A 13,667-nucleotide genomic window follows, 5' to 3' on the forward strand; every position below is an offset into this window, starting at 1 on the left:
TTATAAATAAGTTTCTCCAGCATGTGAAAACTTTTGAACTTGCAAATGTTTACGGAAGTGAGTGTAATCCCTCATGCAGAGCCAGCAAATTAAATACGAAACTAAAACCTTCCTAAATTAACACTGACCAATCGGCACTATAAATGATGGTATGACTGTAAATTTTACTCTTATTACTATCTTTTGAAATGGTTCTGTAAGATATCATCCTGATTTCAATACTAATTGAAATAATTGAGAATACGGAAGCGTGCAGTCAGTAATCAAATATGGCGGCCACCTGTGGTTGATTGGCCTACTCAGTCGGCTTTCCAGCTAATATCTTGGACAATGATTAAATCTAAATGCCGAACAGATACACAATAGACTTGATTGATACCACTTGGAATTACACAAGGTATGGTTAATTATTTGATTGTAAAAACATCGTTGTTGATATCCTCATTATAGTTTCACCGGCAATTCACAAGCTAACTAGGCCTGCCATTGTGTAAACAAAGTGTCAATCATCGTGTCAAACTCCTCTCGCCAGTTAATTTTAATGAACAGAATGTTGTTTTAAGCACTGATAAACAATAAGAACCGTTTGATTTTGTTCTTCAAAAGTGTTTGGAGGCAATGCAAAATATTGTGAACGAGGATACAAAAACTGAGATTTTTTTGTTGAGATTTTTTTGTGTAAATATTTTTTTTTTCAAAATGAAACTCAAAAACGCACCTGCGCACTATACGCGGGTGCGCACTATACGCGCAAAAATACGGTAAGTATATTTAGTGTGGTAATGCTGTAACCCTTCTTGTATGATCATGACTATACATGTAGATTCGAAACGGTGAAAATACATGCTTAGAATTCTTACTAATACCTTAGAAATTACGGAAGATTGCTATATGCCACGATTCCGTTATTACAGTATTTGATTTGAATATTTTTTAAGGTTAAACCTTTAGTTGAAATAGTTCTTAGAACCATTTTTGTTTCTGAATAAGTCAACTTCCATTATTGTTTTACCTGTGTACGACATATATATATATGTGTGTGTGTAATATATATTCCTAGGTATGATCAAGGATATTTCATTTCCATTTACTTCTACATCTTCATTTTAAAAATGGAGATGACAATAAAAAACTAGCATAGAAGTACAGGGTTTCCATAATTCAAATCACAATCCAAATAATGGATGCCCTAACCTGATTGACAGTAAGACAATACCAAATACCCGATACAGTCCACCGAATAGCAAATTGCCCGTGGCCAGGTAATTACAGGTGAGTTTGATGAATGGCGTTGTGTACAGGTAAACAATATCCTGGTCCAGGTATTACATAACCATCAAACCAAAGGCATGGCTAATTATATATCTATATCGGTGTATCTATTCCTACATCGATTTGAAATTTAAAGCGACAGCACTGTCTAAAATAATTTGTTTTGCTTAATATTTCAATATTTTGATCTTTTAAAATATAAAAAATAAATTATTTCTACCACATGTTGAAACGTATTACGGTATTGTAATAAATGTATATCAATTTATTCGGTTAGCAACACACAACACAACCATCATATCCTTGATGCTTTAATCAAGGATGTCTTTACTTGTTACGTAAAATTTCATTTTACAGTCACAAACTTTGTAATTCACAATGTATCAAAGATGCAGCTACAGAAAAATATCTAATTAAAGCTTATTCGTTGCTGAACTCCTCGACAAAAAAAATCCGAAACTTTTATTTCTGTGCGGATTTTCTTTCATAATTACACGAAGATACCTGCTATTAGAGCATAAATTAGAGTATTTGAAACATCAAATTTCACTCTATTAGTTATTTACATTCAAGCCAAAGTTATTGTACGATTAACTTCACTCAAAAGTAATCTTAAAAAATCGTTGATCGGCTTTTCCTGTGACCGTCGATATAAGTGATACTGTAAAATCATTACCTGGGTAATTTTCGTGGGGGTTTAATTTTCGTGGATTTCGTTTTTTGACCAAAATCAACAAATTTACATCCCCACCAAAATACATATACCTTTACCAACGAATCTACATCCCCACGAAAATACATATACATACCTATACCAATGTCATGTAAGTTTATGCGTTCATACATTGTAGGATGATTAGTACCTGAGCACTGCATAAGGTCTATTTAATTCGAAATTTAAAACAAGAATGACAAGTTCAAAGTTGGAAAATATTGTTTAAACAAAGATAGTTTTCAGAATTTCACAGACTTCAATTACATGTACCAACTAATGATTGATTGAATATATCATGAATCTATCAATGTGACACGGTAATTGTTTGTTGGACACATCTGTATAAACACTAGCTGAGTAAGAAGCTTAAAGTCCCAACATCCGTATCTGTCTTATTTTTTTAGCCCACTATAATCAGATTGTTGGCTATATTCAAATCGCCTTTTGTCCATGGTTCGTCGTCCATCTGTCCTTCCATCCGTCCATTAACAATTCTTGTTACTGCTATTTCTCAGAAAGTGCAAAAGACATTTTTTTCAAATATGATATGTAGGTTTCCCTACGGCCCTTGTTGAGCATAATGCATTTTTGGACCGATCGATCAACAATATAGCCGACAGGCGGCTATCTTGGATTTTGATAGTTAAAGTTTGTTACCGCTATTTCTCAGAAAGAACTGAAGGGATCTGATTCAAATTTCATGTGCAGGTTCCCCTAGGGTACTTGTTGTGTATATTACATTTTGGGACCGATCGATCAACAAGATGGCCGCAAGCAGCCATCTTGGATTTTGATAGTTAAAGTTTGTTAAAGTTTTGTTACAGCTATTTCTCGGAAAGTACTGAAGGGATCTATCTCAAATTTCATGTGCAGGTTTCCCTAGGGCCCTAGTTGTGCATATTGCATTTTGGGACCAATAGATCAACAAGATGGCTGACAGGTCACATCTTTTTTGGATTTTGATAATTGAAGTTAAACGTTTCTTACTGCGACATATCTCAGTAAGTAATGAAAGGATCTTTCTCAAATTTTATACAGTGGACCCTCGATAATCCGGACACCTTCGTTCCCAGTCTAAACCGTCCGGATTACGAGTTTTCCGGACTGCCGAATTCCGTGCTCTTAGTCAATTAAATTGTCACGTACGAGTTACTCCCCTTGACCTTGTTATCGATGACAGGCTTTTATGTAATATATGTGTATTATAATCAATACTTCGTTTGTTATGTTTTATAGGTATTTATATATCATTACGTTAAGAATAATAAATAAACGTGTTTCTTTTTCAAAATACGAAACCTAAAGCCATAGTTAATTGTATACTATGTATGCATATAGCAACGTATCCCACTCTTGATCTGTCGTACGGCAAATTGCCTAACCAAAGATCAATATCATCTACGTTGTTGGCATAAAAAAACTATGATAACAAATAGTTGTGAACACTTTAGGAACTCAAATAATTGTTATTTTGTATAATGTGTGTTTTTAATGACAATTTCTACAAGTCTTTGCTTTCTGACTTACAGACGTGTGTAACAACCACGTGCCCGCGTTCACTTCCAACTTCGTGCACAATGTCACACACTTTATGGCATGTGCCGGGCGCCGTAGCCTTTATATCTTATACCACAGACGATGAATTATAATAGATTTACATACATTTAAAACTCTTATTAATTTTGTAAGTATTATCTCACTTTATTGTATCTGATACTCATATCGATATATTCTGCACGCGAAACAAGTAATGTATCTACAGCATATGTACCCATACTCAATCTCAAACTTCATGTTTAAAAAGCGTGTGGCTAAAAATATATATTGCGTATCTCAATTACAACACTGAAGTTTGATCTCCTATAGAAAACTAATGAACCGTTACATGACTGCATGTACCCGTGTGAAAGGTGTTCAGGTAAACGCCCGTGGCTATAACCTGGCAGCCGTCGTTATGACAACACACTCAGTGTCAAATGATAGTGTGTATTGTACACATGACTGAGATGGCCTTGGATTTTCTCGGCACGTGGCGACAACAAATTGTCCGGATTATTGCGAGAATTTATTAACGAAAATTACGTTCCGTTCCCAAAATGGAGTTCCGGATTCGGAATACGAATTTCCGGACTAGTGAGTATAAATAACGTTACGGAAATCCGTTCCCTGACATTTCCGTCCGGATTGTGAGTTTTCCGGACTATCGGCGTCCGGATTATCGCGGGTCCACTGTATGTAGTTTGAAGTAAAAGTTAGAAAAGCAGAGAAAAGTTCCCTCTCTCCATTGTCGGACGTATATCATTCTTTGGTGGGCGCCAAGATCCCTCTGGGATCTCTTGTTATGATTTTTAAGGATATTTAAAAAAATGCTGTTGTAAATCATGAAGAGACAGGACTAAATCAAAGTTAAGATGAGTGGTAATGATTCGGAAACTTTTGATAAAAGTCAAATAAATATTGAACATTGCTAGGTCGGTCCCATTTTGTCAAACAAACCGAAGTTAGCCGACATTGTAACAGTGTTTCCGAGAACATCATGTGACTACAGTAACTATGTAACATCTGTTCGAACTCTTCTGAGAAAGGGTCATGTACTTTCTGACTTCTGTTCAGCAATAATCATAACTTTTATGGCGACCAGTTTAAAATGAAGGCATGTTTACAAGTATTGATTTAAAGTCACTTTCAACAACTGCTGTACCAAAGTTATTAAGAAATCATTATGAATATTCTTAATATGATATAACTCTATTTCAGCTACATCTACAAATGCTAGGGCTTTTAAGCTCACCTGCCCCAAGGGCAAGTGAGCTTATATGCTATGGTGCAGCGTCCGTCGTCCGGCCGTCCGTGTCAACTTTTCCATTTAAACAACTTCTTCTCCAAAACTTGGAGACCTAGAGTCCTGAAATTTGACATAGCATGCTGGGATGAAAGGCTACCAAGTTTGTTCAAATGAATGACCTTGACCTTCATTCAAGGTCACAGGCTTCAAATAGGTGAACATCTTTAACAGACTTTTTCTAAATAACCAAGAGGCCTAGAGACCTGAAATTGGGGATGTAACATGCTGGGATGAAGGACTACCAAGCTTGTTCAAATGCTTGACCTTGACTTTCATTCAAGGTCACAGGGGTCAAATAGGCTATAATCTTTAAACGACTTCTCCTTAATAACCAAGAGGGCTAGAGTTCTGATATAAGGCACGTGGCATGCTGGGATAGAGGGCTACCAAGTTTGTTCAAATGAATGACCTTGATCTTCATTCAAGGTCACAGGGGTCAAAAAGGCTAACATCTTTAACTGACTTCTTCTTGATAACCAAACAGCCTTGGGACCTGATATTGGGCCTGTTGCATGATGGGATCAAGGGCTACCAAGTTTGTTCAAATGAATGACCTTGACCTACAAGAATAACACCTGATAGTGCCACTTCCATTGATATTATCCTTACAAACAACCCCAACCTAATAACTAATACTTTTGTATCACCACCATTCTGTAGTGACCATTCATCAGTTCATGCTCAAATTTCTCTTTCTGTTTTTAAACAGGTGACTTATAAAAAAACTATATTAAAATATGACGAAGCTGATTTTGAAAGTATGAATAATGCTCTCCTTAATATTGGCTGGTTGAACTTATCAACACTTCAAGACCCAGACACATTTAACTCATTTATTATAGACTCAATCACCGAACAAGTCAGCAGTTTCATTCCGACCAAAATTATTACTGTGCGCCCAAATGATAAGCCCTGGATGAATATATAATACCATCAGATTAAAAATGAGACAACGCAATAGAATACATAGAAAAGCTAAAATAATTAATACCCCCCACTACTGGGAACGATTTCGTTATCTTAGGAATGAAACAATGGACTTGATTGGTGTGGCTAAAAAAAACTACATCAAAAAGCTTGAAAATTGTCTAAATGAAAACTCAGTCCCTCCAGACAAATGGTGGAAGATAGCAAAATCTATCACTAACTTCACTAATAAATCCTCTTCTATTCCACCTCTTGAATCTGATAATCAAACCATCAATCATCCTATTGATAAAGCAGAAATCCTGAATAATCATTTTAGTAATATTTCTACATCTTCACCAAACCTTGAATTACCTCAGTTAGCACAGCCCTATATACCTTACTCACTTACTAATATTCAAATCACTCAACAAGATGTATCTGACCAAATTAGTAATCTTAATGTAAATAAACCCCCTGGACCAGACGGTATAGTTCCTAAAATAGTAAAACATTTGTGTAACTCACTTATTCTCCCTCTCAGTCTTCTATTTAATAAAACTCTGGATTCAGGAATAATTCCAATTAGTTGGAAACAATCAAATGTAAATGCTATATATAAAGGGAATGGGTCATCTAATGATGTTCAAAATTATAGACCTATCTCGATAACCTCTTGTTTCAGTAAAATAATGGAAAAAATAGTATTTAAATATCTCTACAACTATCTAATGGACAACTCTATATTATCTAAGCATCAGTCTGGCTTCATACCAGATGATTCCACTGTTAATCAACTATTGTTTATTTATAATGAAATTGTTAGCAATATGGACCAGGGTAAGGAACTTCGATTTATTTTTTGTGATATAAGTAAAGCTTTTGACAGAGTATGGCATAAAGGTCTTTTACATAAACTCCAGATGTATGGAATAAATGGAAATTTACTTCTATGGTTCGACAATTACCTATCTGATAGATTACAAAGAGTGACCACAGAAGGCTACTATTCACAGTTCAAGGTTGTAAATGCTGGGGTACCCCAGGGATCAGTACTCGGGCCTCTTCTTTTCCTCCTCTACATCAACGATATCACTGATAATCTTTCAACTAATATCAAACTTTTTGCAGATGACACCTCCTTGTACGTAATTATAGATGAAAACCCAGCACAAGCAGCTCAAGCACTAACAACTGACCTCTCTAACATTAGTGAATGGGCAAAAACATGGGACATCAAATTTAACCCTAACAAAACTAAATCAGTACTATTTTCCAGAAAACATAACAAAAACAGCCCCCCAATAAACTTCCAAAACAATCAAATTACTGACACATCTGAACACAAACACTTTGGGCTTACACTAAAGGACGATGCATCATGGAAACAACATATCCTTAACATATATGAAAAAGCATACAGTAGATTAAACATTCTTCGTTACATTAAAAATAAAGTAAATCGTCAGTCATTAATTAAAATTTACACAGCATTTATTAGGCCAATCTTAGAATACGCAGATATAATATGGGATAATTGCACGCAACAATCAAAAGACCTTTTAGAATCTGTCCAATTAGAAGCAGCCAGAATTATTACAGGACTTAGGTCTGGAACATCTCACAATAAACTTTATACAGAACTTGGATGGGAAACACTATCAGTAAGAAGACACAAACACAAACTAATAATGATGTACAAAATAATGCATGGCCTATCACCACAATACTTACAAGATATCCTAAATCCTTTCAATAACATTAACAATCAAAACAATAATGGCTATGCTCTCAGACAAACAAGAATATTTAATCCACCAATATGCAGAACTAATAATTATTTTGATAGTTTCATCCCACTAATGTGTCGCACTATAAACACTTCTGATAACAATCTCTTTAACTCTCCTTCTCTCTCAGCCTTTAAACACCAACTTAATAAAGATGTCCCAGTTGTAATTGAATCGACCAAAATTTTTAAAACAGAAGGTGATAGAAGAGCTAATATTATTCTTTGTCAACTTAGAAATTTGTGTAGTAATCTTAATTCCCACCTATATACTGACCATCTATCTGATGATACATCTTGTGCTTGTTCTTTTGAAAATGAAACTATATCCCACTATTTCCTCGAATGTCCTTTATATGACCAACATAGACTTTCCCTGTTCACCTCCATTAGTAGTTATGCAAATCATAACCATATTGATATCAATATTCTTCTTCAAGGCTGTCCTGACTGTGATAAAACTATAAACAGACAGTTACTTCACGATGTTCACCTATATATATGTAAATCTAGACGTTTTAATCTCTATATGATTTAAATTAGCCATGACATAAGTTTTTGACATAAGTTTTTGAAATAAGCTTTTGAAATTTTAAGATTCTCTTTAAAAAAAAAAAAAAAAAAAAAAAAAAAACAACAACATTTGAATAACGTTGTATAAATTCTACTCTAATTATCCTCTGATAAAGATATACTTGGAGTATTTTGTTGAGCATGGTTGTTTTAATACGGTTACTTTGTTTTATTCTATATACAGCATACACTTATCTTATTAAAAGAATATACATGTATATTTTCAATTATTTTCAGGAAATTTAACAGTATTGAGAGCAATGACAAGTGTATATATATACACATGGACTGTTGGTCATTGTCTGTCAATATCTGAGTAACATTTGGTCTAATTAGTAATATAACATGTTCTTGTATTAAAATAATAGCTGTATTTGTATTATGTGTGTTGTGTGAATGGAGTATGCAAAAGAGTTATCTCCCTTTATCTGTTGTAAAATTTCATTTCAAAACTTAAATATAAAATCTATAATTGATGTAAGTTTAAACTATTACTTTTGCCACCATTGGAGAGAATTTATATAGGCTTTGCCTGTTATTTAATCCATTTGACCTGTAACATCTTTGTCAATAAAATTTGTTGAAATGAAATGACCTTGACCTTCATTCAAGGTCACAGGGGTCAAAAAGGCTAAAATCTTTAAACGACTTCTTCTTAAATACCAAGAGGCCTAGGGACCCGATATGGGGCCTGTGACATGCTGGGATCAAGGGCTACAAAGTTTGTCCAAATGAATCACCTTGACCTTCATTCAAGGTTACAGGGGTCAAATAGGCTAAAATCTTTAAACGACTTCTCCTTAATAACCAAGAGGGCTAGAGACCTGATATTGGGCATGTGGCATGCTGGGATAGATGGCTACTAAGTTTGTTCAAATGAATGACCTTGACCTTCATTCAAGGTCACAGGGGCCAAAAAGGCAAAAATCTTTAAACGACTTCTTCTTAATAACCAAACAGCCTAGAAACATGATATTGGGTCTGAGGCATGCTGGGATCAAGGGCTACCAAGTTTGTTCAAATGAATCACCTTGACCTTCATTCAAGGTCACAGGGGTCAAAAGGGCTAAAATCTTTAAAAGACTTCTTTAAAACCAAAAGGCCTAGGGACCTGTTATTGGGCCTATAGCATGCTGGGATCAAGGGCTACCAAGTTTGTTCAAATGAATGACCTTAATTTTCATTCAAGGTCACAGGGGTCAAAAAGGCTAAAATCTTTAAAAGACTTCTTTAAAACCAAAAGGCCTAGGGACCTGATATTGGGCCTATAGCATGCTGGGATCAAGGGCTACCAAGTTTGTTCAAATGAATGACCTTGGTCTTTGTTCAAGGTCACAGGGGACAAATGGGCTAAAATCTTTAAACAACTTCTTTTTAATAACCAAGAGGCAAAGAGGCCTCTAATGTGCTTAAGGATGATATAAATTCTTATTTACTCTATTTGTTAAGTATGAACCATATATGATTACCAGATTACAGGTGAGCGATTCAGGCTCATTGGGCCCTTGTTATAATTTTTTGAGGTGGAAAAAAACAACATTTTATTGCCCAGACAATTTTAAAGAAGCTGCCAGGGTTAACGTTGGGGCACTGGGGTTAGCCTCCTCACAAACAAATGTCACCACACACGAGGGCTTTCAATCATCACACACACATTCATCCCCACCTAAACACATACAAAACTCTCAACCCTTTCATTCTGAAGTACATAACTTACATATTTAACATCAACAAAACTTTCATCCTGGCTCTCACTCAATTTGATTCTCACTATCATTCTTTCATACAGTACCATTATGATATCAACTTTTCTTATAATTTATATATTTGCTGTAAAACCAAAAACATAAATGAGTAAATAAAATATAAACAAAGTGATATGAAAATAACTGACTAGTAAATTCATAAATAAATACTTTTTATTAAGTAAATAAATAAATAAATAAATAGATAAATAAAGAAATATAATTAACTTACATTATATATAATAATAATAATAAAAATACTGTAATAGATATCTTCATAATTAAAATTGTTCTGAAATCAGAATGATTTTTTTAATACAACGCGACTAGCGGTTGTATTAATGCTATCTGGTTTACTATTGATGTGTAAGACTGAGTAGGACTTGCCCTACAATGACATCTAGTGGTGACCTCTTGAACCATTTCATTCATAAACTTCCATTCATAAATTCCCTATTCATTGAATAATATTCCTTTGGACCAATCAGTAGTCATGGGAAGACTGCCTGCTGATTGGTAGAATACACAGAGTGTGTATAGAATACACAGAGTGTTATATAATACACAGCCCATCTAGGTCAACTGTTGCTTGCTGGTGACTCCTCTGTCCAACTTACATAATCTCTGTTAAATGATAACTTACTATCTAAGGCTTATAGACATAAGAGTTTTAAAGTAAACTAATCATATGCCCTTTTTGTGTACTTTAAAATAATGTTTTTAAATGAATGTTAAACACAGATCTGAGGTAGAGGCAGAATAATGTATAAGGCTGCCCTCATATGTGCATGGTTTTACCAAAATAGGTGTATGTGCAACATAAGAAACAAGAGTATATTGAGGATAAAAACTCATTTTAATGAAGACTTTTGTTTTCTTTGTAATTTTCATGTAGGAACTTTAATGAAGAAAAATGTCAAACAAAACATGTATTTTCTGTGATCAGTTGAATGTTCTTGAAATAATTGATATCAAAGTCTTTATAATATGGTTTATATATTTTGATTTTGGAAATTCATCTGATTTCATTTTTATTTTTCTGTTTCTGTTGCGTTGTATTTTGCAGTACTTCGAGTACTTTGATTAAGTGTTCCAGCTAAATTAATGTAGTGTAACTTACTCACACTTTTGGAGAAAATCGACTTTTTGTGTCCCTATTTCCCTTATGCAAATAGTCACTGTTGCCATACTTAGAAGGTCTTTATCACTTTGGTGTTTATTCCCGTGGAAAACAAGCGTTCTGATGCCCTTTGCGGGTTAAGTCCATTTTACGAATTTTAAATCAACAAAAGAAGCGGGAAAATATCAAGAAACAATGCATTTTCAGCACTAATATCGACATTAGTCGGGCACAGAACTCGATACCGGATAATAGGAGTTTCCTGTAATAGTTGCAATAGGAAAATATTACGATGTCAGTAAATAAATGCTTAATTTCTTTCGTTTGATTCAATTTCTAAATTTGATGACTTGATCCCGAACATTCCAGTGACGTCACTTTTAGTAGGAATGAATGAAACGGCAGGCAGTCCCGTCAAACAGTGACGTCACAGTCACCGGAATGACATCGCTTGAATATTTCCCACGGTAGTAAAAAGGAGTACACACTCATTCTGTTTAGTGAATGCATTCTTTTCTTGATCATCAAAGAAGCGTTTCGCCTTGAGCGAAATTGTGTAAATAACAGGCAATTTGCTTTCGTTTTGAATACCATCTTCTGTATGCATAATGAAAAAAAAATACAGGATTAACAGAATACACGGTCACTATCTTACAATACAAGTTTTATTTTGGTGTCGACAGGGAAAACCGAGATAACTCGGCAAAACCTCCTCATCTCATCTCATCGCACAAACGAAACCAGCATCGATATTAATTGTAGCAAAATGAAAATGTCCAGCGTTGGAAATATTGCAAGTACATTCATTTTTTATATACACAGTAAGTAATTAGAATAATCATTTATTTCATCTAGACTAAATAATTTGCAAATCCCATACATCGCTTCCAAGGCGACGTCCTTGGCCTATCGCTACCCATGATGCTCTCGATCGTGGTCTTATATTATGTAACTTTTTTGATGGGATATCAAATCTAGATTTATCTGTTTTCGACAGTTAAATTTCTATGAACATGTGTAAAACAAGCAGTCTCAACTGCTATTCCGAGACCGTTAATGCAATCTTGGTCACCTCAGCTACAGGGGCACGCAAATTATGACAGAAACGTTTACTAGTAAATTGATAAGTATGTCATTTAAAAGTATTGGAGACCTTTTGATATCCACGTGTAGACTATATCATGACGTTTCAAGTGACAGCTCGTATTATTTTTTGTGAAAAATGAATTATACATATATGTTATAAAATTCGGTTAGTTTTTTTTTATTGTCATTATTGTTATATACACTGTATGTGATATTTAAACGAAAACACATATTTTACCTAGGAAGCCAATGATATATATAATGTAAGTATCGGTTAGCTTGATAACAAAAATAATAATAATAATAATTGCCATGGTTGGTATAATGTATATATATATTAATTATAAGTGGATTGATTGTAGATGTCATGCTATAGACTATGCATATTATAACAGAATAAAAAAAAAAAATAAAAAAAAAAAAAAAAAAAAGTTATGTTTGCGCCAGTTATGTGCAATGTATCTTGTATACATCACAAATATAACTAAACATAAATGACATCATTAAATCATCAAAACATAATCATTAATTTATCATACATAACAGGCGCACATTGTTATTCAGGTATTAATTTACAACATAAGAGGAAAGCACTCTGACATGGATAATTCATAAACTACTTAAATTAAATCAAATGGCCCCCAAATGCTAGTGCTGACTTGTACACGAGTCTATATTTACAGTCAAACCTGTGTATAATGACCTCCAACTGGACCATGAACAAATTATCTTTGTAGCCATGTTTTTTTTGATACACAGGGCTAATTTTGCTGAAACTGACTATTGAGATAGTCTTTGTATGTAAATCATTTGATCTGGTTTTAGGAAGCAGTTTTTTACAAGCGTGTTTGATGTGATAGATGGTGTAGTGGTCCTTGTCTCTTTTATCCTGGATATGGTATTTATTGCGCTGTCAACGAGTGATCCCGACCTTGATTACCTAAGGTAAGCATAATCTTCAGCAATAAAAGTGAGTGGTATCAGATGATATACTAGATTTGGATGAAACTGGTAAAGGCTCATTGTTATTGCTATATTGTTTGTTTTCCACAATATTGTGAAGTCACAAGTTATAGTTACTGGTATACCTTGTTACATAGAAATACAAATAGAAATCTAAAGGAGTTTTCTCTATGCCCTGGCACTGGCAGTGTAGAAATAAATTTATTTTATGTTCCTGATTATATACCCTTACCTAACAAGATAACAAAATTTTAAAACCACTTATATTTAATTTTCTCCTTTTCCATTCACACACTGCAGATATTTGGACTTGCATAAATAACCAGCTATTCTGTATTTGCATGTTACAGAGTTATCTGCTCTTGCAGGTAGGTATTGATTGTGACGTCATGTGTTTGCGAGCGTAACGTCACATTTCAGAGAAAAACAACGTGAATTGCGCTCACAAAAATAATGACGTAACAATCGATTCCTACCTGCAAGGGAGGAAAATTCTGTAATATGCAAAGACGGAATAGTGAAACATGTTTATAATGAACATGCTTACAACAAATTCATGGTTATAACATAATGATACTTATTCTCCATCAATGTTTCTCTATGATGTCTGTAATATACTACAAACTATGTCTATAATGAAGTGTTTTCTTTTT

The 13,667-nt window shown here is 34.1% G+C and overlaps 1 protein-coding gene across 4 annotated transcripts in view; it reads left to right on the top strand.

Moving 5' to 3' along the window:
* Positions 1 to 13,667, top strand: part of LOC138327508 (phosphatidylinositol 3,4,5-trisphosphate 3-phosphatase TPTE2-like) — a 39,166-nt gene that overhangs the window by 3,790 nt on the left and 21,709 nt on the right. For all 4 annotated transcript variants that reach the window (XM_069273658.1, XM_069273657.1, XM_069273659.1 and 1 more), the window contains exon 4: positions 12,877 to 12,996. In XM_069273658.1, coding sequence (XP_069129759.1) covers positions 12,877 to 12,996 — 120 coding nt within the window. The remainder of the gene's footprint in view (positions 1 to 12,876; positions 12,997 to 13,667) is intronic.

This window comes from Argopecten irradians, chromosome 7 (assembly GCF_041381155.1).
Source record: "Argopecten irradians isolate NY chromosome 7, Ai_NY, whole genome shotgun sequence".
NCBI classification, from domain to species: domain Eukaryota; kingdom Metazoa; phylum Mollusca; class Bivalvia; order Pectinida; family Pectinidae; genus Argopecten; species Argopecten irradians.